We start from the raw sequence: 26,794 nt of genomic DNA on the forward strand, positions 1-26,794 counted from the left end.
AAATTCTCTCCATCTCTCCTTCCAAATCCAGGCAGCATGTAATGATTGCATGAAGGCAGTTGCTCTAAACGCTTTGGCCGGTCAGAGTGATAAAGTGTTTAATTTGCCGCAAATATATTGTGTGACGCACAGTATAATAAAAAATCTGACATCCATGAATTGATGACATCAGACTTGTACAGTCTTTGGTCTCGCGTACAATAAGAACATCAAATGCTTCCAGGTTTCTGTTAGAAATAAACCTGAGTGTTTCACAGTTCCCTAGAAAGGATGCCTGTGTCCAAACCATTTATCAGTGTTGCCCAGGTGGATGTGTCTCATCTTTAAGGTACAGCACACAAACAAACACCATATATCTAGAGAGCAAATAGGGAAAACATGGGAGCTGGGATAGAGACGAGGCATGGACCTTTTTCATGCTCTGGGATTAACGTGTGATCTGTATCTAGTTGTCTTATCTAGATAAAGAAGGTTGTATGTTAATGAAAGTTGTACATGCCCACACACACAGCAACATCTGACCACCTCTGGAGCTGATGTGGCTTGCACAGTGATTGGCATTGAATAGTGTCCGCACATGAGATATGATGGAAATAACTCAGCCCAGGCTCAGCTCAGGCTCTGCTCTGCTAGTAACCAAAACGATGCATCTATAAAGGATCATTCTCATCTCCAAAGTTAACGAGAAAAACAATGAAACATTCACAGTTGCTGCATTTTGTATCAGAAACAGGTTTATTACCAGGTAGGTTTACACTTACGAGGAATTTGACTAGGTGTCGTGGTGCATACATAAAAGTAAAACAACAATTAAAAAGGTATGCTACCTGTAAAGAAAGATACAATACAGTAACCTCAACTCACCTGCAAGCCTACCACCTCCCCACTTACTCAAATGCTTTGCATAGGGTACATATAGAAAATGTTAGCAAATCTAAATACAAAATGCAGACAACAATTGCTAGGAGTATATGAAGTGTTTGTGTTATATTTCATATGCAGACTTTAGCATACAACTTAGTGACATTTGGTGAGATAGATGGTAAAGCTATGATATAAAGTTATGATTTTAAGTAATACAACTTTTGCCACCCCATTCACTTTTCATACTATGTTTTTCTCTCTGCTAGTAGTGGAGTCTGACGAGAGTAAAAGTGCACCAAGCTACCCTCAAGTTGCTGTTTGTAGTCTCCCACTCCTTTTTTTTTTTTTTTTTTTATATCTCCACCATGTGGCATGGGTTTAGTTAGCTCATTCTGGAACGGGATAAAACGATTTCTGGTATTTTGTTTGTATTGCTGTTTTAGCTCACATGAGCATCTGAGAGCTGTGTGTGTGTGTGTGTGTGTGTGTGTGTGTGTGTGTGTGTGTGTGTGTGTGTGTGTGTGTGTGTGTGTGTGTGTGTGTGTGTGTGTGTGTGTGTGTGTGTGTGTGTGGTGTGTGTGTGTGTGTGTGTGTGTGTGTGTGTGTGTGTGTGTGTGTGTGTGTGTGTGTGTGTAGTGTGTGTGTGTGTGTGTGTGTGTGTGTGTGTGTGTGTGTGTGTGTGTGTGTGTGTGTGTGTGTGTGTGTGTGTGTGTGTGTGTGTGTGTGTGTGTGTGTGTGTGTTATAATTTGGTATGTATGTGTGCTGTATATGGTGACTGTGTGTGGATTGCACGTGTGCATCTGTGGGTGTTTGAATCCAGATGGAATGCTCCCCCCCAAACACAACCCTCACCCAATGCACACCCTCCCCCTGTTGTTGATGCCCACCCAACACTAGCATATAGTAAAGTGTGAATGTATGTATGAGTATTTGTCTGTTGCCATGTGAGCTGTCTGCCCCCTAGTGGTTTCAAACCATATTCTCTTATAGTATTGGACTTATTGTGCTGAAAAGCCTGTCACTGGTTCTGCACCTCATTTTATCACCCTGTCGTGTGTGCGTAACTCTGGCAACAGAGCTGCCAAATTAGCCAGAAGTCCACACCTGTAATTAGCATCAGACAAAGTGACTGCAGTAAGGGAAAGCACCGCTGTGACCAGCCTGCCTCGGCTGAAGACAGGCGCACTTAACACGCTCTGTAGCGGCATACCCTGGAGTGCTGAAGCCAGGGGAGTTTTTTTTTCTTCTTACTTTGGACTCTTTTTAAAGATGGCACTTTGTGAATGTGAAATGAGCCCTCAGTGCTTAGGGAAAGTTCAGCACATCTGTGCCTGCCCTATGCTTTCCCTCAGGAATGAGCCAAAGAGGGGGCGGGGGAAAGCCCCATTCGCCTTTATTCACAGGCATTTTAAGTGTGGCAATTAAGATATGCAGGGTCTTTCATTAGCCAGATTTATTTTCATTTTATTTCCCTATTTCCCTGTTTTGACAATTAGCATATTCATTAGCAGGTAGCCAATCAGGATGAAGGCATTTACACCATTTACAGAAAAACAATTATTGTATCTACACAACCCAACAACATGTCTCCTGTTCATGTGCAGCATAGTTTGATTACAGACAGACAAAAGAGTGCTTCAGAGCTTGTTTTAATCAGTGGATGCTCAATAGCCTATTGTGCTCGAACATCGGCCCTCACTGTGCTTCAGTTGCTGCATAATGTGTCGGTGAGTACCAATATTCTGTCTCATCTTGTTCTGTAGCCCCTCGCAATGGAGTTCTGACTTTATTTCATTTCATCTACGAACTATTTTGATCTGAAAACGTCCTCTTTTCTTGCTCGTTGGCTATGCTACAGTATAATGTAAATATTGGGGTTTGCTGTTGGTCTTTCAAAGTCCTATCTAATAGTAAAACACAGACACATGAGTGGACATAGTTGTGTTTTAGAGAAAATCATTAATATTGTAGGATCAAGTGTCCAATCATTTTTGCTTTAATTCTATTTATTTGAATATTATGCTTAATTTTATAATAAAACAAAGTACACCATAACCATATATAAGTTAACTGTTTTGATAAGGTTCCCTTAAAATGGGTATCAAAAGACACAATGTAATGGACATTTTCCAAATTATAATCATGTCTCCTTTTGTTATTTATCTTTTGTTGAATATCAAGTTTCTTTTAGGCTGCATTGACTATAAACTGATGCTATGGACTCGCCAGACTGTTTTAATTGTTCTATTGGCCTTTGTATCCACATTACTAATGATTGTTCATGAAAAGTAACAATGTGTAAATATTTTGTGAAAACACAAAATTCAATGTCACAATATTGATATTGGTCAAAACATTGTGATACTTGGTTTTCTCAATATTGGCCATACCCAAGCCCATCACATTCATTTATACCAAACATTTCCACTGTGCCATTATATATTTCCGTCTTTAGTTTTTACCTAGTTTTACCAAACTGAGTTAAGTCTGAATCCATGACGATGTTAGAACTAGTTTTCACACAACATAAGAAGAAAAAGGGAAGTTTCAAAGAGAAAGGGGCTAATTATCCTGGTTTTAAAACGATGGCACAAAGAGAAGACGGCAGCACGGACAGAGATCCAGGCAAAAAGAATGTGTTCTGGCACTGACAGAAATACAGCAGGAGGTCCCTGTTACTTAAGGCTAGTTTGGAGCAGCATGCGTGGAGTTCAATTGTATTAACTGTTGGTAGAGGAGAGAAGAAGTGTGCGCATGACACTTTAAAAGACGCTATGTGCTCATCTCCTCTCCCTTTGGACTTTCACATCTCTTTCTACTTCTGTCCTCTTTAAACTCCTCTCTTTGTCCACTGTTGTGCTATCTGTGCTGTCCCTATACCTCTCTCCTCTCTGGTTAATACAATTGATACAGGCTTCAGATAATCATACGCAAAACTAGTGTTATACTGGAGAGAGTGGAAACAGGAGCATGGCTGGAGAGTGTAAAGGGAAAAGGAGAGAACGTGGAGAAAGATTGGCAGGTTTTTGCAGTTGATAAGCATTCCACTGAGTGCATAATCCAGGCTCAGTGCAGTTGTTGTATATCATAAAAGCAAGGAACATGCCATCTCCATGCCGGTAAATTACCTACAAGAGGGGAGTAGAGCGTAAAAGTGAGTGCAGAGGAAGCAATGGAAATCACAAAGCAGAGAGGGGGGAAGAGGGAGGCATCAGAGGAGAAGGGGGGAACAAAAGGCACAGGAGTGGTGAAGAGGAGGAGAGAGGAGAGGGGAGGGGAGAGATGTGGGGAGAAGGCACTCTGATGTAATTAAAGTGGCTGCACCTCGCCCCTCCACATATGGAAGGTTTATGAGTTTATGAATACAGTATAGATGCACTGTTAGAGGTGCCAATGTCACTGGGGAGCTGCAGAGTGATGTTGATGCTGCATGCAGACGCTTTAAAACATCCCCAGCTCCACTCACAAGTCCTCCATGATGTTCCTGATCCAGATGCCGAAAGATAAAATAACCTACAAATCCAATCAAACACTTCTAGCTTAATAAGTTCAACTATTTGTCGATTTTCTATTACAACCATTTATCTATACTATACACTACTACATAAGTCAAGCTTGATCAGCCGTTATCCATACTTATAGAGTACTGCTTGAGTGACATGTTGGTGTAAGCATCACCTAGACAAGAAGTAAATCCCAATTGTTCTATTTTTTGCATAAAATAGGACAAAGTTCATATACTGAAAATGACCTTTGATACTATCCCGGACTGACGAACCCTTAGACACGCCTAATTTGCTGGAATGACTTAATTGGTGTATTACTGCTATGCACTCAATTTATGTACGAGTATATGTGAGCACTCATTTACAACTGCCATGTATCAAGATCATTTCTTAACTGTCAGAGGTGACCTATCATGTTTGTTTGTTTTGTTTGCTTGTTTTGTTTTACCAGACAGGTGCGCTGTTTACTCTCCTTCTCTAATCTTGTATTTCTTACCTGTTTTTGTATTACAGGGTGTCCGCGGGCTCTTAAAAAGCATTAAAAGTTGATCAATCAATTTAGCGAAAATGAAGGCTATTAAAAGTATTAAAAAGTATTAAATGGCATTTTCCAAGGTATTACATTTTGTAGCTTGTTTTCAATAAGTATATAAATTGTCCAAAGAGGTTGTATTCTAAAGTCTGCCTGAATGTAATCATTGCGTAGGTGTGTAGTGTGATTCTGTGTAGTTTATTTATGGCATCCCGTTGGATTTGACGTCATCTGAACAGGACATCGCACGCTCACTGCTTGATAGCGCGCGAAGGTCCGTTTACGCCGGTTATTAAACAACATCGTTATGGGGAAATGCAAGTTTGCGTCCAAATGGTTGGAAGATAAGGAGGAAGGACAATCAATACTGTATATAGTTAATGTGAGGTAAAGTGTGTTGCCAATGTAACCGGTTAAAACTCCAAGTGGCGATGAGGTCTTAAAATGTATGGAAAGGGTCTTAAAAGGTCTTACATTTGACTTCAGGATTCCTGCATATACCCTGTATTACCTAAAGCCCAATGTGATACTATCAGTATCAGTAACAAGGAAGTTTTTCCTTGTACGATGTGAGGGTCTAAGGGTAGAGGGTGTCGTTTTTTCTCATACTGATATTCTGAACAATCTGTGCTGTTGTATTTGCTGTAAAGTGTCTCTACTGTAGGCTATTTTTATTTTATGTACAGCACTTTGGCTCGACCAAAAATCGTTTATAAATGTGCTATATAAATAAAACTTGATTTGATTTGAGTAGTATACTACTGTTGTCTGTTATTTGTCTGAAAACCCAATAAAAAAAGTCTGGAAAAAAAAATAAGAATATAGGACAAAGTTTTATGATAGCTGACATTTTCATACTAAAAATCACTGATCAAATTGTATACCTACAAGCCAAACAGCAGGTCTTTGTGTGACTACGGTAGTTTGAAATTGAAAGACCTTACAGTTGGACAGCTTCCTTCACTTTAGTCCTTGTGCGGTCAACACTGTCCAAGCAGCTTTGCAATTTTTCTATTTTGTTGACAGTACAAATAGCCTTCTTTAACCTTTGATGTCAAGTTCTACAAGAAAAGACAGGAAGGCCTCTAGTGAACTTTGATGTTGAACTTTGATCATGACATTTCCATCAAATAGATTTGGCACAAAGTAGCACTGTCAGAGAAGCTATCAGGACCAGGCACTATGAGTACATGTGGTGAAAGCTCACAAATCCCAATAGAAACGGGTGGCGGTAAGAGTCTGAAAGGGAGTTAAACATCCTTTGGTTCAGAACGACCTGTTATGTCATTCAGATGGTGATGATTTCTGTCTCAGAAAGGCAATACATACTGTAATGTTTAGCCCTACAATTTGTTATAAAATGATTGATAATTAGATTAGATATGCTTTATTGATCCCAATTTGGGAAATGTTTTAATGGTTGGGAGTGTGTGGCTTTTACCTGTGCCCTTTGATTCCCCTTCAACAGAACATTTGCCCTTCTCAGCAGTTCAGGACTTTTGATGTGTGAAACTTCACAGAAAGTAATGTTCTGCCATCAAAAAACATAAAGTGTGAATGTGTCCGTAAGGTACCGATGTGTGATAAGAAGTGTTTCTTTTGAACCAGAATTACCATTGATATTGCAAGACCCCCCTAGTAGATCTTTGAATGTGGTGATCACACCTTTCTATGTACCATGACTACATCCAACCGCTCAAAATGGACTAAAACACAAAACGTGGAGCTCAATCACACACAGCGGGGGGGCGGACACAAACAGGACCTCTCTCCTCTAACAGAAAATAAGCTTCTTTTCCTTTTTTTCTGTCTTTTCATCTCCTGTTTGATTTGAAACAGCCTTTCACGCCTCTATCGCTAATGTAGCGAATAGGCTCCCATTGTTAATGTTACAGCATTATGAGTTCCCTTTGTGTGTGTTCTCTCTGCTCCTAGAGGACTGCACTGAAACCTGATGGGCAGTGTAGGGTGGCAGTGGTGGGATCTCTCTATTTATGCTTTTTTTCCCTTACTAGGTAATTATGGAAATAATTCTTCTTTGTTTTGGCCTTTCTCTTCTGAGAGTCCAGTTCCTAATTAATTGGTAGCGTGAAAGACTGGCCAATTTTAAATCACAAAGGAGGGGTCGAGGGGGTTTGTTTTATTGGCTGGTGCCTGGTTTGGGTGGCGGGCGGAGCATCTGAATTAGATTAGATGTAATTAAGCCACAGGGCCTCTGACTAGTTCATAAATAGGCTTTATGCCAGGCTGGTTATTGTTGGGAATTCAAAAGCATGTGTGCACATACCCTCTTATTTCCCTCTCACACACACTCACACACTGCTGAAGATTCCCCGAGGCCTTCAAGGTCAGGTAGACAGAGGAAACATGCAGCATGGTGTCTGGAAGAACAAGAAAACACACTAAAAAAAAAGTCCTCCTCTAATGACAGCCAGCCGCTGTGTCCACAAAATTGCTCTGACAAATATTGACTTTGAAAGACTCCCCAACCCCAAGACACTTTTCGGAATTAATAGTTTGACATTTTGTGATATACACTCACACACACTTTCCTGTTGAGAGTTGATAAAAAGATTGGTATCACTCTCATTTCTCAGGTTCAGGTTCAGGTTCTTTATTTGTACCCGTAGGTAGATTTTGCAACGAAAAAGACAAGGGATCCATCCTGACACACTCTAAAAACAAACACAAACAACTGACACATCTCTAATAAAAGGACTAATAAAAAGTAGAAGTACACCTGCTCCGTCAAATCTCAAAAATATTTCAAAAACATTTAAAAAGAAAAACTAGTATAAACATGAACATTCAAAATTCATAATTAAATAAATAAATAGGCATATGTGTGACACTCCTATGATGTGTTAATTTTTGCAATAGCTGCTAGGATAAAACTGTTTTGATACCGCTTCGTTCTACTCTTTGGGACGATTAACCTTCCGGCCCGAAGAAAGAAATATGGAGCTGGATAACCGCTGTAACTGGGTCTCCAGGTTTAGCCGTGGCTCACCAATCAGTCTGCTGGACCCCTTTACGATCTGACTCGGAGAGTTTCTGCTCTTTAAAGTCAGGTTACCAAACCATGACATTAGTGAAAAAGACAGAATTAACTCGATAAAACATGATCATCATGGTTTTGTCAATGTTAAAAGTTAGTTAGACAGTTTCCTAAGACAGTACAAACGCTGGTGCCCCCTTTTGCACACAGCTTCACAGTTTGGATCAGAGCTCAATTTTGAGTCAATAATTGTCCCGAGATATTTGAATGATTGTATGTGGGGATGTCTTCTAAAATCAATTATCATGTCCTTGGTTTTGATAATTGATTTCTGTCAGTTAAGGTTTCCTTTTTGTACTTCTGCTGTAAGAAATAAAACTGCGTATCCCCATATCCTGTTTAAGGTCTTTATGTTAAGCGAACTTTGACAGCTGCTGGCTGTAGCTTTCCCAAAATGTGGAACTATTCATTAACTTACACATTGTGACCCTTATTAAATGTGTGATTTGAATTAGGGCTGAACGATATACCGTGTCATGGCGATAACCGCGATATGCACATGCGCGATATTCACACCACAGGCACGTGCGGTTTTATTCATTTTATTTTTTTAAATGCTAACGCACTTTAGCACAGAATTAAAAATAAAGATACCCTTATTACTTATCGAAACTGCACATACAATATATCCGATTAAAGCTGAGACTCCACAGATTATTTAAGTATAGTATCTAAGTCAGTGGTCCCCAAACTAAGGCCCGCGGGCCGGGCCGGCACATTTGGCCCGGCCTCCTGAACAATACCAGAGACGCATTATGATTTTTTTTTTTTTCAGTCTCGCCACGCGAATCCTTGACTAGCCCCTGTCAAAATGTTGTGACCTGCTCTATCGAAATCAGTCGCATTGACCCGAAGACACCTTTTGAGTTGTATACACTGTTGGAAAGAGGATATTCCTAGCTTTCTAATGATATCAAGATTGTTTTTGTACTTCAAATATTAAGCGAAATATGTCACATTATATAATGACTGTCACCGAGTCATCATTTTGAGAAAAAGGCCTTCAAAGTTGTCTCTTCTCTGGAATCCATCGATCTGATTGATTATTAGCGGAGCAAATGATCAAAATACTACCGAGGGAAGATATTTTCGTTTGGAGGGGAAGCTCGCGAGTGTGTGTGTGTATACGTGTGAGTGTGTGTGCTTGTGTAATTTTGCGTTTGTGTGTATTGTGTTTGTTTCCCGGGGGAAACACTCACGAGAAACACCGGCTGTTGTTATGCCTGCCGTTCTCCGCTTGTAATTATGCCGAAGCTTCAAAGTTGTATTTATCATCTGAATTTGCCGAAACAAGTTTAATATTCTGAAAGCCAAGACTTTGTTTAATTGAAATCAGATGAAAACAAACTGTAACGGACCCTGCAGTGTTATCTATGATTACTATACTCTTACATTCATAATTTCAGCGGAGTGAGGGGGGGGGGGGGGGGGGGGCGGCGCTGCGGAAGAGCAGATTGCGAGTGAGAAATAAATAAATTGGAAATAAAAGTTTCATATTCTGAAAGCCAAGACTTTGTTTGTTTAAAATCAAACAAAACACCCGAACCCCGAAAAAATAGTTTTTTTTACGTAAATCCACGTTTATTTTGAGAGATTCTGCTCTGACAACTAAGCTAAACTTTTACCTGTTAAGATTGTGCACGGCACAACAGAAAGTTACAGTAATTTTCAATGGACTTTTTTTCTGTGAAGAACCCAGAGAGGGTTATTTGGTTATTATTTATTTCATAAATAGTGTTATTTATTTCATTAATAGTGTTATTATTTATTTCCTGACTTTTTTTCTGTGAAGATCCCGGAAAGGGTTATTAATATTTGGTTATGTGTGGCTTTCTAGAAAACAATAAATGTTTACGTTTAGACACCCATGCGATCGTCACACTTTTTCTGTTACAAACTGACCCGGCCCCCATCAGAGAAGGGAAAAGTTATGTGGCCCTCACAGGAAAAAGTTTGGGGACCCCTGATCTAAGTGATCCGATCTCGCGACAGGGGAAGCAAACACAGACATCACAACACATACCTTTTACGGAGCTTTTACGGGAGATTGTCTCACCGTAGCTGTCAATCTGATCAAAAGACGTGTTCAATGGCATTAAAACGAGAAAAAACGCTGCTAAATCGGTTGATCCATAGGTTGATAATGTATCTATGGCTTTGAAGCAATTGTTTATAATCCATAATTCCATTTTTATGTAAAAATCGGAGCACAAAAGTTAGCTGCTAATGGTAGCCACCAGAGTGTATGCAGCTTCCGGTTTTGGCTACGCGTCACTCTCACTCCTTATTTGAGAGGGGTCTGCCTGCAGACCTCCACTCTCAGGACAGTTACGGTGCAGACCTCCACTCTCAGGACACCTCCACTCTCAGGACAGGAAGTGCACGCTAAGAATTCCAAAATAAAATCACCACTATCAGTACAGTGCCACTTTCCAAACAGGAAATGCACGCAAATACAAAATAAAATCGTACTGACACTTATTATCTATATATATAGATATATATTTATTTATATATATAAATACGACATCTTGTATTTTAGTTACACCCGCTAGACAACAGTGGAAGGTTCGAGAAACAACCGTGTTTGCCGGGTGCACCGCAGCGGAGGTGGGGAGGTTCCAGCTGGGAACCTCCACCCCGCTGCGTGACCCGTGGGACCCCTGGACGGTGCGTCTTGGTCACGCTTCATATCGGCCGGCTCGGGAAGGAAGAGACACGCAGAGTGGGGGAAGTCCCCCACCCCAACGCAGCACACCCTCCCGGCCATCAGAGTCGAACCCGTAGTTCGGAGGAACCGACCGCCAGAGCACCGGCACTAGGCCGGGCCGGCGTGGAGGCCTTCCGACAGTGGGTCGCGTTTGCCATTCGATCAGTGAGAGGAGAGGAGAAATTTGCATCAAAAATGATCAAAATCCGTTAATATATGGATGAGTGTGTGTGGGGGGGGGGGGGGGCTGGACACAGGCCGTGGGGGGGACACCCGAGACCGGGCAATGTCCCCGGTAGACACCGGGTGAAATAGCCAAAAAAATTAAAAATAATAAAACCGGGGAAAAGTGTCTGAAAATAGGCACTCGTGAGGCGGGCAGAGTCCCCTGTCAACTCCCGTTACATTCCTCCATGATGTCATTTGAGCGAAAAACTTTTACGAGAACCAAGCTGGGGGGGTCAAAAGGGCTTGACCAAGGCCGACCCAAAGTGCACGGTGGGCGGACTCATCACCTCCGTGATGAGTCTCCATTGTGATTTGAAAACTTCCATCAAACGAGTCCTACGGTGGACGGGAAAAAAAAAACGCGTCACTTCCTGTACTGACAGTGGAGGTGTCCTGAGACTGGAGGTCTGCACCGGAACTGTCCTGAGAGTGGAGGTCTGCAGGCAGGCTCCCATTCCTTATTTGGTAATGTGTGTGTGTTAGACTGCTGCATTGCCAAGACCGGAAGCAGCAGCCACTCTGGTGGCTACCATTAGCAGCTAACTTTTGCTCTGCGATTTTTACATAAAAATGGAATTATGGATTATAAATGAAATAATTTTTTATACAGAGACGTTAAAAACCTATGGATTAACCGATTCAGCCGCGTTTTTTCTCGTTTTAATGCCATTGAACAAGTCTTTTGATCAGATTGACAGCTACGGTGAGACGATCTCCCTAGAAGCTCCGTAAAAGGTACGTGTTGTGATATCTGTGTTATCTGTGATATCTGTGATCCCCTGTCGCGAGTTCGGATGACTCAGTGATGATACTATAGATGAGAGTAACAAATGCGTCACTTCCGGGCAAAAATAACGGCTCCGCCCACTTTTGGGGAAAAACAACGCTGTCAGTTGAACGGCGGTCAATACAAATTCTGAAGTTTTTGCCAATCCGATCAGAAATGTAAGAAAACCGGAGACTTTTGGATCTTCAAAGAGCCCGATTCCAATGGCCAGACAGGCAAACAATTGCATTAAGCCATTAGAAATCGATTGTCGGGCTCGATATATGGTTAAATATAGCAGTAGGCGATCGATTTTCATAGATGAGAGTAACATCTACGTGACTTTACGGCCCCGCCCACTTTTGGGGGAAACACATAGGGGAAATAACGCTGTCATTTGAATGGCGATCGAGCCTGAAGCCACAGAGCTCTTCTGTTACTGTCCTTTCTTCTTAGAGGAAGTACAGAAACACTGAACTCTTGATTAATTTTTATGTTTGAGGTGCAATAAACGACACAGCAGCTTTTTGGCATGTTAAAACTATTATGTTCCACCTCGCTCATGAGAGTAACAGCTGGAGAAATTACAGGCTCGCCTACTGATTTTAATTTAACCATATATCGAGACTGATTGTCGATTTCCAATGATCGAATGCAATTGTTTGCCTGACTGGCCATCGTAATCGAGCTCTTTGAAGATCCAAAAATCCACGGTTTTCAAAGAAATTTGATCGGATTGGCAAAAACTTCAGAATTTGTATTGACCGCCATTCAAATGACAGCGTTGTTTTCCCCCAAAAGTGGGCGGGGCCGTAATTTTTGCCCGGAAGTGACGTAGGTGTTACTCTCATCTATATACCTAAATAATCTGTGGAACCTCAGCTTTAATCGGATATCTTGTATGTGCAGCTACGATAAGTAATAAGGGTACTTTTATCTTGAGTTCTGTGCCAAAGTCTGTTAGCATTTTTCGCTCAGGGGTCATTTAGATGCTTCTTATGAGACTTGTGTTTTGTTTTGGTAAAAATGGTTTGTATCGTCAGTTAGCTGAGATTATTTCCGTTAATCTGGTATATCACATTACTAGGTTCTTAAATATTAAGATCCCCTGAGACACTGTCGTGAAGTAGAGTAAAGTAAAGTACCCGCCGGGACCTTGGGGCTTAACAGGTTAAAAAAAACGCAATATATATCGCAGGGGGAAAAAAAACCGCAATGTCAGTTTTTTTCAATATCGTACAGCCCTAATTTGAATGCCAGTACATATTTAAGAATATGACATAATCTACTTGGAAGTAGAGTCACCTCTCACAGGCATTTAAGTCATTGTGATCAGATTCATAATTCACCATTATGTGCTCAGACTGGTTGACTTATTCTGGAGCTCTACAGGTTTAATTTAAATCCCCTTGTAGCTCTATCTTGTACATGTGGGGGGAATTTCTATCCTGCGCGAAACACATCCCCCAAGAGCCTGTACGTTTATGTAAGCCTGGAATACTTCAAAAGGTCTAAAAAGGCTTGCATGCTTTGCAGTTTCATTGGATCGAATCCTTACAGATGGAAGCATTTTCAGACTATCGATTAAACCACAAGATATCTTGCCATGGTCATTTATTGGCAAGCTTTGCTGGATGTATACTCGACTGTCTCCAATTGGACAGAGATATGATTTATTTTTCATGTATATGAGGCATTATACACAGTCTGTTAAGCAGTAACACAGAAACCTCAATCACAAAGCATAGAAAATTGTTCCGATGGGTGTTTTGAACTTTTTAGGAGGAACATGGCGGTTTGATGTTTACGGACGCCTGAGGCATTACTGTAATTTGAACTGAAACAGCAACTGTAAAATACTTTTATGTAGCTCATTGCTCATTAGCTCAGCCTTACTGCAGCTTCGTAATAAAAAGGATTCCTTCCACTCTCCTTCCCTCTCTCCTCGGTTCAACGGTACTGTCTGCCTGTGAGCAGCAGGAACACGATTTACACCAGCCTCGCCCCAGAGTGCCTGATTGAAATTCTCACTCTATATTACCAGTCAACGGAAATGTTTAAGTGCTATTCCCTCTTCCCATCTGGAATAATACGCTGCAGTGCTCCCTGGCATTACAGCCTCATTTCAGGCAGCCAGTTGGCTGCTCTGCGTTTCTTACCACTGGCCATGGCCGTTATCGCCAGCGTTAAGTTCCCTGCACTTCTAAGTAGTTTGCAGTTTCGCTGCAACAAACATGGTAATGTATGACCGCCCCTGGTGTTCCTCCGCCTTCTCTCATCTTCAATGCCCTGTTTTATTTAAAGCTGCTGTAAGCTGTTTGTCGTCACAAATAATAATTTTGCCTCTTTTCCTTCTTAAGAGTGAGGTCCATACTTGTGAACTGTGGTCTCAAAACTGTGCTCCGCTCTAAACATGCTGCTCCAGCATGTCAGACTGCTGTTATGCTTGTTATGTGGCGCTCTCATCTCCAAGAGAGGCTGCCTCTATTGACTCACAGAACACATTTCAGGATGAACCTAAGATACTATTAGCTGCTTGATATTCATGCCTGTCTCTGCAACTCCACCTCTCACCATTGTATTTCCTCAACCACCTATTACCTTGTTTCCCTCTCAATTGGTATGCCCTTCATTGGCCTCCATTCACCACCACTCCTGCTCTCATTTCGGCAAGCTCCTAAATCATCCATCCTTAATTAGCTCTTCGTCTCTCCCCCACAGAAGCTCCGGGGCAGGGCTTTGTGACTCTGGACTATCGCCTGCGCTACTACCCCAGCATCACGTACGCCGTCATTGGCAGCGCCGTCATCTTCGTCCTGGTGGTGGCGTTGCTCGCCCTGGTGCTTCATCACCAGAGGAAGCGAAGCGTCCTGCTTCCCAGAGGCGTGAGGGGGAGCTCGTACCACCACCACCAGCCCCTGCTGCTGTCCCGTCTGGTCATTTTGGAGCGGGGCCACGTCCATCCCGGGGGTCCAGGCCTCTCCCCCGGCTCCCCCACCGTAGCGGGCCAGTACAGCTCAACTCCTCAGGCACTACATCTGCTGTCTGGGACCCTTTATCCCTCCGGACTGTCCATGGACTCACCTCCATCATACTCACAAGCTGTTCTGGATGTCAGGTGAACAGAATAATGATTCTAACAGCTGTATGAGAGTTTATAATCCACTCTCTTTATTCATAAAGCTATTTGTGCACTCTACGCCACAACTCAACCAAAAAAAGCAGAAGTAGTGGTGGTAGAATTTGTCTCTATAGCTAAATCTAATTTAGTATATCATTTAATACAACATAATAAACTGTAATTGAATTGTCCTCTACTAGGCTGGTAATCTTTTACAGTTATATATTATTTAATTAATTATCTGAAATACATTATTTGATAAAGGATTGCTGTTGTTAAAAAAAAGCTAAACATACATTATTTCAAATAACTTATAGTGAACATTGCTCTAGAGCAGGGATGGGCAACTTTGATGTTGGTGGGGGCCACATAATGTATATACTGGCCACCAGGGGCCGCAGATTCACTTGGAACACAAACACACACACAAATTCCATGTGTTGTATGTAATTATTAACAAATATACTTAGTCTGACATCTTCATTGACATTTTTTAGGGAACATCTCTAATAAGCTCACTAAACAAATATCAGTTCACAGAAATGTTATTTCATTTTTACAAGTGGCATGTTTGTATTGAACAGCTTATTTAACAGTGGAATAAAACTATTACTAGCACGGAAAATGTGTGTGCATTGAGATTAATCATTAAGATGACATAAACATGAAGTCATGAACACTAACCCAGATATTAGTTGTCTAACTTCTTGAACCTAAAACACTTGTAGCCTGTCTCTGCATTCCCCTTATTCCACAATAAGGGGAATGTCAACACAGACACCTGTCAGCCCGCACTCTGCTGTTCCTCAGCACCACTCCCCCTCCCTCCCGCTGAAATTATGAATGAAAAGCGTAGTAATCATAGATAACACGGCAGGGTCCGTGACAGTTTGGTTTCATCTGATTTCAAATAAACAAAGTCTTGGTTTTTAGAATATTAAACTTGTTTCGCCAAATTCAAATGTTAAATACAACTTTGAAGCTTGTAACGGCATCATTACAAGCGGCAACTTAACATCACAGCAGGCATTACAACAGCCGGTGTTTCTTGTGTTTATTGTGTTTGTTTCCCCGGGAAACAAACACAATACACACAAACGCGTCACAGATTATTTTTGCGGTATTTGAAATCATGTATGCAGCTCGCGACGTAACTAGGAGTCTAGTGGACAGTATTGGGCCGCCATTTGCCCATCCCTGCTCTAGAGAAGGAAATACTGATTAAAGTCATCACTTTCTCTGCAATTACCTGCTTCAAAATGAATCATTCAGGATCAATATGTGCAACCTTTGTTCAAATTCAAAATAAATCGGGGGAAAAAATCTAATATTGGGAATGAGAGTCTTACAGGTGTTTTTAAATATTCATGTCATCACCAGCGGAGTGTGCTTCCTGAATATTGCTGCTGGTCAAAGTAAAAGAAAATCCAACACTCATGGTCCTGACATCACTTTCTTCTTCTGTCTTTACCCCCAGTCGGCCTCCCTGGTTTGATCTCCCTCCTCCTCCGTACCTCTCAGAAGGAGAGCTTCCATCGGAGGGCGAGCTGCCTCAATACGAGGGCCCACAGGACCCTTTGAGCTTCCCCACAACGCATTTCTCTGCACCCTCAACACCCAGAACTGTGGCCTCAGGCACGCAGCCCACTTCCAGCTCCAGAGGGGAGTCGGAGCAGCCGTAGCCTCTCTGTTGGTTGAACTAGTCAGAACTCAGAGACTGCAGGACTGACGGAGCAGGCTGCAGGGCCACGAGGCCAGGACAGTTGCCCTAAACTCTTGGGCTGATTGAAGCACTGGACTGAGATGAGTTTATCCTGCGAGACCAATGTTGTGTGCTGGCTCCCCCTACTGAGGTCAGGGCTGCACTACACCCTCATCTGTTAGTTCATTTATTTCTCTACAGTTGGCTTCAGTTGACGTGCACTCCCCTTGGAAATATACTCTGTATGATACATTACAGTTACCATAGCCTGCATCTCTAAAGAGTTAAACTTACACTTATTATGAAGATATTCATTAAACTATCACATAGAATGGTAACTGAAAAGGTTGTTGTTTTTTATAGTGTAGTTTATGGAGTGGTGTTATTCTCCAGGTTAACTCACTTGGAAAGCACTTACAGCGCCATGCACCATTTTGCAATACTCCTTACCATACTTCACATTTCACATCCACAATGTTTTCCATAGTGGGCTTTATAAGAGATTTGTATTGTGTTAAAGTGGACCTATTGTATTATGCTATATTGGACAAATATATTGTAGGGCCATACCTATACAAAACATGTCTGTGAAGTTCTTTGCTTAAAATACCAAACAGATCACCCATTGTAGCCATGCCTCATACTGCTCATACCCCTCTGTTGCTGCCCTGTTAGAGAAACTCGGATTTTGGGTCCTTAGCTTGAAAAAAAGAAAAAGAGGAGGCGGAGCTAATGCCTGATCAGAATTATACCGGAGATAAAGTTAAATTCTGTTGTGATAAAACGCCACCCTGTTCTAAACCACATCAAGGATTATTTCTGAAACAGTATGGAGCTCAAATGCTTTGTCTCTTGGAGGTTTATCACAAGGTGAGTTCCTTTTTTTATTTCCTGCTTTTTAAAACACATGTGCTCTCCAGTACAGGTTAGCTCTGAGTGTTAGCGAGGCTTGCTAATGTAAACAAAAACGAGATTACGTCCAAAACACGTCAGGCATTGTTTTCTGATAGCAACTTTCTGTGGGTCCGCTGCCGATTTCACGTCATATCGGCAGCAAATCTGTATCCACTAGTTGTATCCCCGTTTTTAAAAGATTTGGGTACGGAGGAAAAGAGAGAGGGTTTTATTTTCTGACGCTGCGTGAGTTCCCCGACGCACCGGGGACACATATTTATGTATAAAAGACATCACAAAGTGCATTTTGCATGATAGGTCCCCTTTAAAATTGTAAATTACCTGACTGACAGATAAAGTATGTACTTTTTAGGATCACTGCTACATTTGATGATTTAATGTACTTTGTCATTTTTAGCTATGGTATGTTAATGCCTTATTTTCACCGATGTCGACAGATCTTTTAAGTCAAAGAGAAGACGATACAGTAGTGTGATTTTAATAATAGTGTAACAGAAACACGTACACTCGTGATGTACAAGAGCAGCTCAATCAGAGGGTTTTTCAGTGTTGAACCATGACCTAATAATAGGACTACAGTATATTGGTTACAAATCAACACTTTGTTACTCTTTCAGTGGTACTTTAAACTAAACTCATATAAGAAGAATGTTTTCGTGAGACATATCTAGGTGAGGTGTGGAGGAATATTTGTTTTTGTCAATTGGTTAACGTCAAACCTAAACCGTGAAAAGGACCATTGAGATTTGTTTAAAATAATATTGAGCAGAAATTATATATATATATATATATATATATATAGGTACATATCCTTACCAAATGAGCTTCATTAATCATTCCTCTAAGCAAAAGTATCACCTCTTGGTAAATATAACGTTTTATTACATTTCTGATTAAAGACCAATAATGTTTCTTTATGTAGACAAAAATAAATCCAGATGATTGTGTTGAGGCCTTAGTGTTTGTTAGTTTGGCCCTTTGTATGTGACATGTATGATGGCAAAAATCCCCTATTTAGATCCTCTAAAAACGGTCCAGTAGTAATCTCACACAACAACATACATTGAAGAATATCATGACCTATATCAGACTGTTCAGACTTTTGTATATATAACTGTGTCATTCTGGAAAATCATCCTCAATAGTATTAGACAATGACAGATGAGTTCCTATCTGAAGGATCTGTGTTTAAATATGTTCTTTTGTTTTTTGACCTTTCTTCGTTCATTACAACATGTTCAACACTGTACATAGGAATATGTATGTAAAGAAGTATTTAAAAAGTAGAGTGTAAAGCCAGAGGTGAATGTGTAAATGCAGTTGTGCCTTGCATCTTTATTTTCCTCCAGGGCCAGCAGTAGTGACGCAGGCAGAAGAAAAACATTAAAACCAAAGATAATCATTTGTAACCACTACCCTCCAAAGGAATGATTATGTTTCACACTGTTTGCTCCTTTTTAATATGTTAAAAAGTGCAAAGGCCTATAGAGTAAAACAGAATTTATGTTATTTGCTGTAAAACTGCAAAAACAGTTCTCAGGACGAAATGTATACCAGCTTGTCTGTTGTTTGTTTCTGGGGTTTTTTATTAAGGAAAGATCAAACATCGTTATTTCTCTGATTTGATCTCCTGAGGTTAATTATCTGCCTTTGTTACGCTGCCTATCATGATCTTTTTACCACCTTGTATTCTTTATTTTGAAAGTAATATACAATTCTGACTCAGATCGTGTGTGTGGGTCTTTTACTGGAAATCTCATTGTACGGTTTCTCTGGAACTTAACGTATTCTAAAACCATGTGTATTGCAACGTATGGAGCTTTACCGCGGGACCAAACTTAGAACGCAGTTCCCTAGATAATAAAGATAATAAATGTTGCTGAGTCTACACTGTGGGTAGAAACAAATACACATTCTTTGGTGGAAGAAAGAAATGTGATTACAAATCCTGCATACTAAATGTTACTCAAGTTAGTTGTGGAAGTGTTATCAGATGAATGTTCTCGTACTGCAGTCGAAGTGGCCTTTGTGACTGAATATTATTATTAATTACATTATTAGTTCATCCTGATGCAAAAGTGTAGAGGCAGCATTATACTGTTGTGGAGCTTCTTTTTATACAGTGGTTTCCAACCTGCAAGTTATTCTGCAGGACAAATGTGTATTCATAGTTTAGAATTGTTTTATTGACTTTTTTTGTAAAAAAACAAATGAATAATTGTTACTTAATTGGGATTGAAACTATATCCTGAATGAAACAATGACGCATAAGGCTTAAGCCAAAGTGTTTGAGATCAAGAATGTAAAATTCTAATCTCCAGTTTAACAAGTTACTGTATGTGTCCAATAAATGTAGTTAAATATAAAGTACAATATTTCTGTCTCAAGAGTTTAAAATAAAAAGGAAAGAAGTGAATAAACCTAGTTTTGTTGTCATCACTGAAAACCTTTAACAACATTTATAAAGCCTTTAATGGAGTAAAGTTATAGTCATGAGACAGTGATATGAAAGCAAATATCATTAAGCTAGGAAGCTTTGTGTCCCCTCGAGTATTCATATTTCCCTCCATGCATTTAGTTTCTTTGCGCTGGCAGCAGAGCCCTGCAGTTCTTCAGATCCACCTCTAGAGGTCACCGTGTCCCCATAATGAGACAAAGCTCTGTGCAGAAGGTCCAATGTGCAAAAACTTTCTGCTGCAATGTAATCTAATATGTTCTGTCAAAGTAGCTATTGATATATTTCTTGTAAAAAATGTCAAAGCTCAGATTTGCATATATCTAAGATTCATGGCAACTATCTCTTATGACACCTAGTTCACTGAATTCATGAATAGTATGAATATTATCTCGCTAGTCGCCTCCTATTTTCATTGTAATGTCCCTGAAAACCCTGCATTTCATCCCGCCCCTCCCACCCTAATATCCGCATCACATTATGATACATCAGATAACATGTGATATCATCTCTGACACCCATCCCCTGTCCTTCCCGGTGCCTTAAAGTCCTGATCATCCTTCATCTGCCCTCACTCGTAGATCTCTTCTGTTCACCCCCCTCACCCCTCCTCCCTCCTTCAATGTTCGGCGCTTTTCTCTCATGGCCCCGCTCTCCTTTACCTCATCTTAAACTCTGATGCTGGAGGCCCATGTTTGCTTAGCCCGAGCCCTTAACTACACAGACTTTAATTAAAAGCCTGCACGCTTCTCTTTTGCTGCCCGTCCTCTCTCTGTCGGCCCGGCAGCTGGTGAATTGGCAGAAGGGATATTTCTTCATATGTTGAAAACATTTGAAGTTATGCCCCCATGACATCAATCCAAATGTCTCTTGAGTCAATTGACCCTTAGTGCGCATTCAAGCAGAGAGCAGTAGAGAAGATGCAAATGATGACAACAAGGAAGAGGAGTAATAGTTGAGTTGGCTGTCGTGGTAGCAGAGAGGAAAGTGGTGACGCTCATCTTCATGTAGATGAGGATTATTGTTAACACCATGGCATTATTCCAAGGTGATGGTGAAAAGAGACTACTCTTCCTCTCTTGGGGGTCTTTCATTTGGCGTTACCGTGGCCGTTAGCTGTTGGATAAAATACAAGTGCCATTTAGCCGGCTAATATACTTCTCACAATAACCCTTCATTCTTTCAACTAGTGCTGAAAAAGATTCTTGAGGTTACTATTAATATATTATATTTGATATGATCATGCGGTGTCTGGTATCTCTCCTGGAAATAGGGAAATATATAAAACCCAAGTAGGGATATAATATAAATATAAATGTAGCCACATAAGTGTTCCCTCATGCAGATCTCTCTCTTAAGGCCACTTTTGCTCACATATAGAAACATGCACTCACTTGGCCGGTGTGCCATAGCTCCAGTGAACTGGAGATAAGACCCGGTGTTTTCACATGTAAATGGTGTGAGCGTGGAGGGGAAGGAGGGTGTATTGTTAGCATGGAGCGGCTCTGAGGAGCTCTGCTGAGGGTTTGGCCAGCGCGACCCTTATCAGATGAAGAGCAGGCCTCTGAGGGAAGGAGGGGTCGGCGAGGGGCGAGGGCTGGTTAGGGTTGAGGGGGCCAACAGGAGAATAGAACAGCTGGCGGAGTCACGCGTGCAACCCCAAAAACACACAGAGCCCAGACTCGCTGAGCACGGTGGGAATCTCCTCTGCTAAGAGATCCACAAACACACAGCCTCTTGTGTCATTATCAGCCACCAGCCAGCAAGTCTGAGCACATAATCACACACACAGCAGCACAGAGAGAGGAGCATGTCACACAATCACGGACACGCATACACACCATCATCCAGGACAATCACAAAGATTCACATTTCCATACAGGCGTCTTTACACATCATTAGGCTAACACACAATATCAAGACTTTGACCATGGTCACCATAGCGAACTGACCATTGAGAAAGTGGGCAGTTTCACTTAAATAATAAATCTGCTCTAATTTCCTCTTCCACATGGTTCCAACCTCCTTCTATTGCTTGTGTTGTATCTTTCAAATAATCGGACAGATGCATTCATCTTTTCATTCTTTGCAATTGGTGCCATTCTCTCGCTCCATAAAGGCACTAACACTGATTCTGCATGTCTAACAACAAACATTATGTATTTAGGTCTTATATCAGTGGATGTCACAGTCTGATAACCACCAAAGGATCGACATATAAGTTGAAAAGACCAGTCTGGCACATTGTTCGGAGGAAGTCAAGGAAAGTTTCATGCAATGCAAGTCTAAAAGCCTCATGAGGTGTGCCTTTTAAAAACGAGTTTTAGTCAATACTGAAGTAAATGACTATTTACTGAGAAAAAAATCAGTTTAAAGTTTTGACAATGCATCACCTTTCACCTCAAATGGCAGAGCTGTCAGTATGTCAGTCAGCATACCGACAGAAACCAAAATTCCTCTCATATATATGCATAAGTCGGACTGGCATTAGCAGCTGAAACAGTAACACTTCCCTGCTTAAGAATAGACCAGGGTGCTGGCTCTTGTCCTTTCCATTCAGGTCAGTGTTAAACACACAGACTAGCATGCTAATGGTTAATCCCTGAGGACCGGCCACCTTTGTCCCAGCCCTAAGAGGATGTCTCTCTCTGGGCACAGGGTGACAGCCACCAGGCTGCCGGCTACTGGACAAGCAGCAGGTTGCCAGATACTGATCTCAGTCCTCCGGAGGGATGCCAGCAGGTTGCCAGGCTCTGATTGGTATCTGATGGGCGGAAGATTGGCGTCTGTCCTGGTTTCCTTGTTGTTTGTTTCCTGCCTGTGATGCACCAGGAGGAGGTTTGGTGAGTGTCTTGATGAGAGGAAAGTGAAAGTGTGGCGTAAGGGCGTTTCGTCATGCAGCAGGTGGTCTGTATGTGTCAACAAAGACCTCCATCTAATCTGATAGAGTACAGTGGGAGTGGTATTTAGATACTTTTGTCTTGAGGCATTTCAAACAAGCTTTGAAAACAAATAATTGGTTTACAAGATAAAGAGCAGCATCAGCGTATTCTGCTGTTGATACAATGGCTTGTTGACATTAAATGTGTTTTTGCAATTATCTGTCAAATGACAAGAAATTCAGAATTTGAATGGTGTCAGGCGGTTGAATGGAAGTTAGATTTTATGCAAATGACTGAAAGCTGTTCCTGTGGTTATAAACACTGATCATGTATATGTATGGATTAGAGCATTCCACATTGCAAGATGGAGGGCAGCGCGTAGAGAAGCAGGCCGTCATTGATTTGCTGAGAGGACATTCCACAGTGCAAGGTGCAGTAAGGAGGCCATAGAAGGACGGTAATCCCTCAGGAATACTGGTATCTTTAATCCTTGTGAGGTGATGAAATAAAGAGGAGTATACTCTGTAGATAACACAAGAAACATGAACACAGAAGAGCAGAGGGACACTTCAAAATTGATGACAACATCGTGTGCGGTGTGTGTGGTATTACACTGTATGTTGTTGTATGTATTATTTTAAACAATTTATCCAGCCCTGGTTCTGAACTGTCCATGATGAAAAATTGTGGCCACATCCCAAGTCTGTACCCTCATCTTTCTTTTCAACCCCAGAGGACTGAGCTGTACATATTTCAGCACCCAGTCCATGCACACATACGCTACGAACACACAGGCACACACACATACACACACACACACCAGTATCTACTCTGTCCCTATTACAAACACTTTTCCTTATATTTTAACTTTTAAATATTTGCAAGACTGTATTAGATGATATATCCTGACTATATTTGATCATGTGAATCCTATATAATTTGTGTACAATAGTGACCAATATTTAGACACTTGTGAACAGATCTGCTTGTGGTGGACTTTTCTTGCTGATTCATCAGGGACCTGGATCCCCCACGATGTTAAAAAGCATTTCTGTTTCTACAGCATGTACCCACAACTCTAACAATTCCCCACCCGCAGCAACATCCCTCACACGTCCTCATTCATAGATACCGCATGAACCCCCGCACCAAGGCTTGCGCCCTCCCCCCCCCCCCCCCCCTATCCACGCTCTTTCAAAATGAAACAACATAGAAACCCCCCCTCGGCCCGAGTCCGCCTACCACCCATGGCCACCCCATGCCACGCACGTTCCTCTCAGACAGGGAGCACGACACTGGGCCTCTCCATCCCGTCCCCCAACTTATCAATGCCCCCCAGTTCCATCCATCATATCTGCCCCCAGGCCTCCATCACGTCCCCACAAAGCTAACCCAAAGAAAAGAAAAGGCAAAAAAGAGGAGAGATGAATACAGCCGCTACCATGCAGAACTGTGCTGGCCGGAGGACCGTCTTTTGTCCCGGGCCCTGCCTTTCCTCGCCTGGTCTCTCCTGCAAACACACCCTCTTCTCTGAGGGAACAACAGCCCGGGGGCTTGGGGGATGGAACCGGGGTGTGGTGCTATCTAAAGCAGTATAGCTGGGCCCCCTCGTTGGCCCCCTGGTCACCAGCAGACCCTGTGTGTTGAGCTGTCAAACAGGGTCGCCCTGGCCCTCCCCCTTGCGTCCACAGTCACTCCCTCTGTGGGGCAGTAGGGGCCTCGAACTCCTGACTCAGGGGCCCACAAGCCAAAGCTCACGGTGCTCTGCTGACCTGAGCACTGAGGCTCTGTGAAGTGGAACAGTAAAACTCAGGTGTGGAGGGGGGGCTGGGTGCACATCTGCGAGGAACCTTTAAAGCAAGATGGATAAAGTAGGAGATTTACATCAAAGACCCTTCGACTTTGTGTGACATGCTTGTGCACTCAACTGTAATGCTACTGGAGCAAAGATTTTAATTCTAATGGCGCTGAAAAAAAGAAAGAAAGGAATCTTTTATAGCACAGCTTTTGCAAGAAAAAGAAAAGAAGACCCGATATAAAAAGAGCTACGATTGAGGAGGGGAGCATGTAAGTGAATGGGCAGCATCCATTAAGTGCAAACAAAAGCTGGTGCCTTTCTGTTGCTGCTGATGTTCTGTTGCAGACCATCCTGCCTTTGTGGCCCGAGGAAGAGAGGGAAGGCCCCGCTTGGTCACGTTCACACCCTCTGCTGATAGAGAACCTCTCACTGCTGGTCATGGATGTTAGAAAGTCCCGCAGCTGCAAGGCCACAAATGGAGGTGACAGGGGAAAGACCGACAGAGAAAAACAAGACAGGAGCAGACTGTATAAAAGATAGATTTAAGAAGAGAAAGAACACAATAATACGTTGTAAAAAGAAATATTCAAATAGAGGAATAAAGGAATGAGGTGGAATAACATGTTTTAAAATTAAAGAAACAAATGAAGCCAACATGGAAAACCATTGAGGTTTATGCAGAAAAGGTTAGAACACAGAGATATTTAATGAGGAGAAAACCCTGGTCCAGGGGAAACAAAGCACATGTTGGATTGTCCAAATTCAGTGTGCTAGTTTATGAGACCCCAGAGACGTGTGAGGCAGATAGTAGACTGGTGGAATGAGAAGGGGCTGGAGGGGTGGAGAGAGGGAACAAATGGGGTTATATGTGACACCGCTATTGTTAATTAGTGCTGAGCACCAGCATGAAGAAAGGTGGGGGCCATCGCATGTATTCTTATACTGGCAATATAGGTTATCAAATAAATATTGTTTAAAGATGTTACGCAGAAAGGGTGAAATATCAAATAAATGCAAGTTCGAAGAAAACAAAATTAGACATGGTAGAAAACAACACACACACATAAGAACACATCAGTCCTCCGACACACAGCACCCTAATGGAACCGTGACTGACCACGTTCCAGTTCTATTCACCAAAAGGACAATAGTGTGCTGAGGCTGCAAAAAGCCAGTTGAATGTGTGTGTGTGTCTATAAACGCCGGCCTGTGTCCGACACCCGGGTGCACAGATTGTGATTTTCCCAGGTGAACAACACCATACGGCGGCGCTACTTCTTCAAGCTCATTAAAGAGCAGTCGGAGCCATCAGAAAGCATTCAGCAGGGCGTGCATTCCCCCAGACGGTGGTGTCAGGGCACAGAGCCATGCCCGAAGGCCCCAGGGTGCGGGACCTATGCTAAACGGGCCGAGGGAACACACCAGAAGGAGCTGATCCTTTTTCTTCTATGAGCACTGGTTGCTGTGAGGATTGATAGCAAGGCGAGGGGGGGGGTATGTGTAACAGCTTGTTGAGTTCCCTTGATCGAGGAATTCAAAAGTGCATAGTAACTGTTGAATAGAGAGAAGGATCAGTTTCCCAAAGAATATTAGTTTGATGTCATTTTGTATTCTGTCTCATTTATTTATTGCCAAAAGAGAAACTGTTTAGAGATTATTAATAATTCAACGTGTTATATTCAGCTTAATGTAGACATCTGAATGAACGGAAGATGAAATAATTCTGTGTGGGGATTGTGATGATAGATCAGCGAAGACAAACAGTCCCCCTTGTGGACAGCAGCCAGATCATCAAACATCAGCCGTCCATTGATTCCGCTGACTATAGAGTTGGACCACAGAGCAGTGTGATGCCATTCAGTGCCGAGCGTTGCTAGGAAGAGTGCACTAGTCCATAGTGTGTGTGTGTGTGTGTGTGTGTGTGTGTGTGTGTGTGTGTGTGTGTGTGTGTGTGTGTGTGTGTGTGTGTGTGTGTGTGTGTGTGTGTGTGTGTGTGTGTGTGTGTGTGTGTGTGTGTGTGTGTGTGTGTGTGTGTGTGTGTGTGGCAGAGAGTGTTAAGGAGAATGAGCAAGGGTGCAGCATCCACCCCTGATGGTTATAAATGAGAATCATGTCAGCAAAGCAAAGGGACCCCAGGCCATCTGTGATGCTCACACATGATCTCATGGTGTGCATGTCTTAACACACGCACACAATCAAACACACACTCGAGTGAAAGCTATCCCCCTGGGACACCATACTGCAGAGAAGAGGAAT

At 42.0% G+C, this 26,794-nt stretch overlaps 1 protein-coding gene across 1 annotated transcript in view; it reads left to right on the forward strand.

Annotated features, from left to right (window-relative positions):
• The window catches only part of ldlrad3 (low density lipoprotein receptor class A domain containing 3), a 104,604-nt gene extending 87,452 nt beyond the window's left edge, over positions 1–17,152 (forward strand). The window contains exons 5-6 of the mRNA XM_034215958.1: positions 14,387–14,783; positions 16,264–17,152. Of these exons, the coding sequence (XP_034071849.1) occupies positions 14,387–14,783; positions 16,264–16,468 (602 nt within the window). The 3' untranslated portion in view covers positions 16,469–17,152. The remainder of the gene's footprint in view (positions 1–14,386; positions 14,784–16,263) is intronic.
• The last annotated feature ends 9,642 nt before the right edge of the window (positions 17,153–26,794 follow it).

The sequence above is a fragment of the Gymnodraco acuticeps genome, unplaced genomic scaffold (assembly GCF_902827175.1).
Source record: "Gymnodraco acuticeps unplaced genomic scaffold, fGymAcu1.1, whole genome shotgun sequence".
NCBI classification, from domain to species: domain Eukaryota; kingdom Metazoa; phylum Chordata; class Actinopteri; order Perciformes; family Bathydraconidae; genus Gymnodraco; species Gymnodraco acuticeps.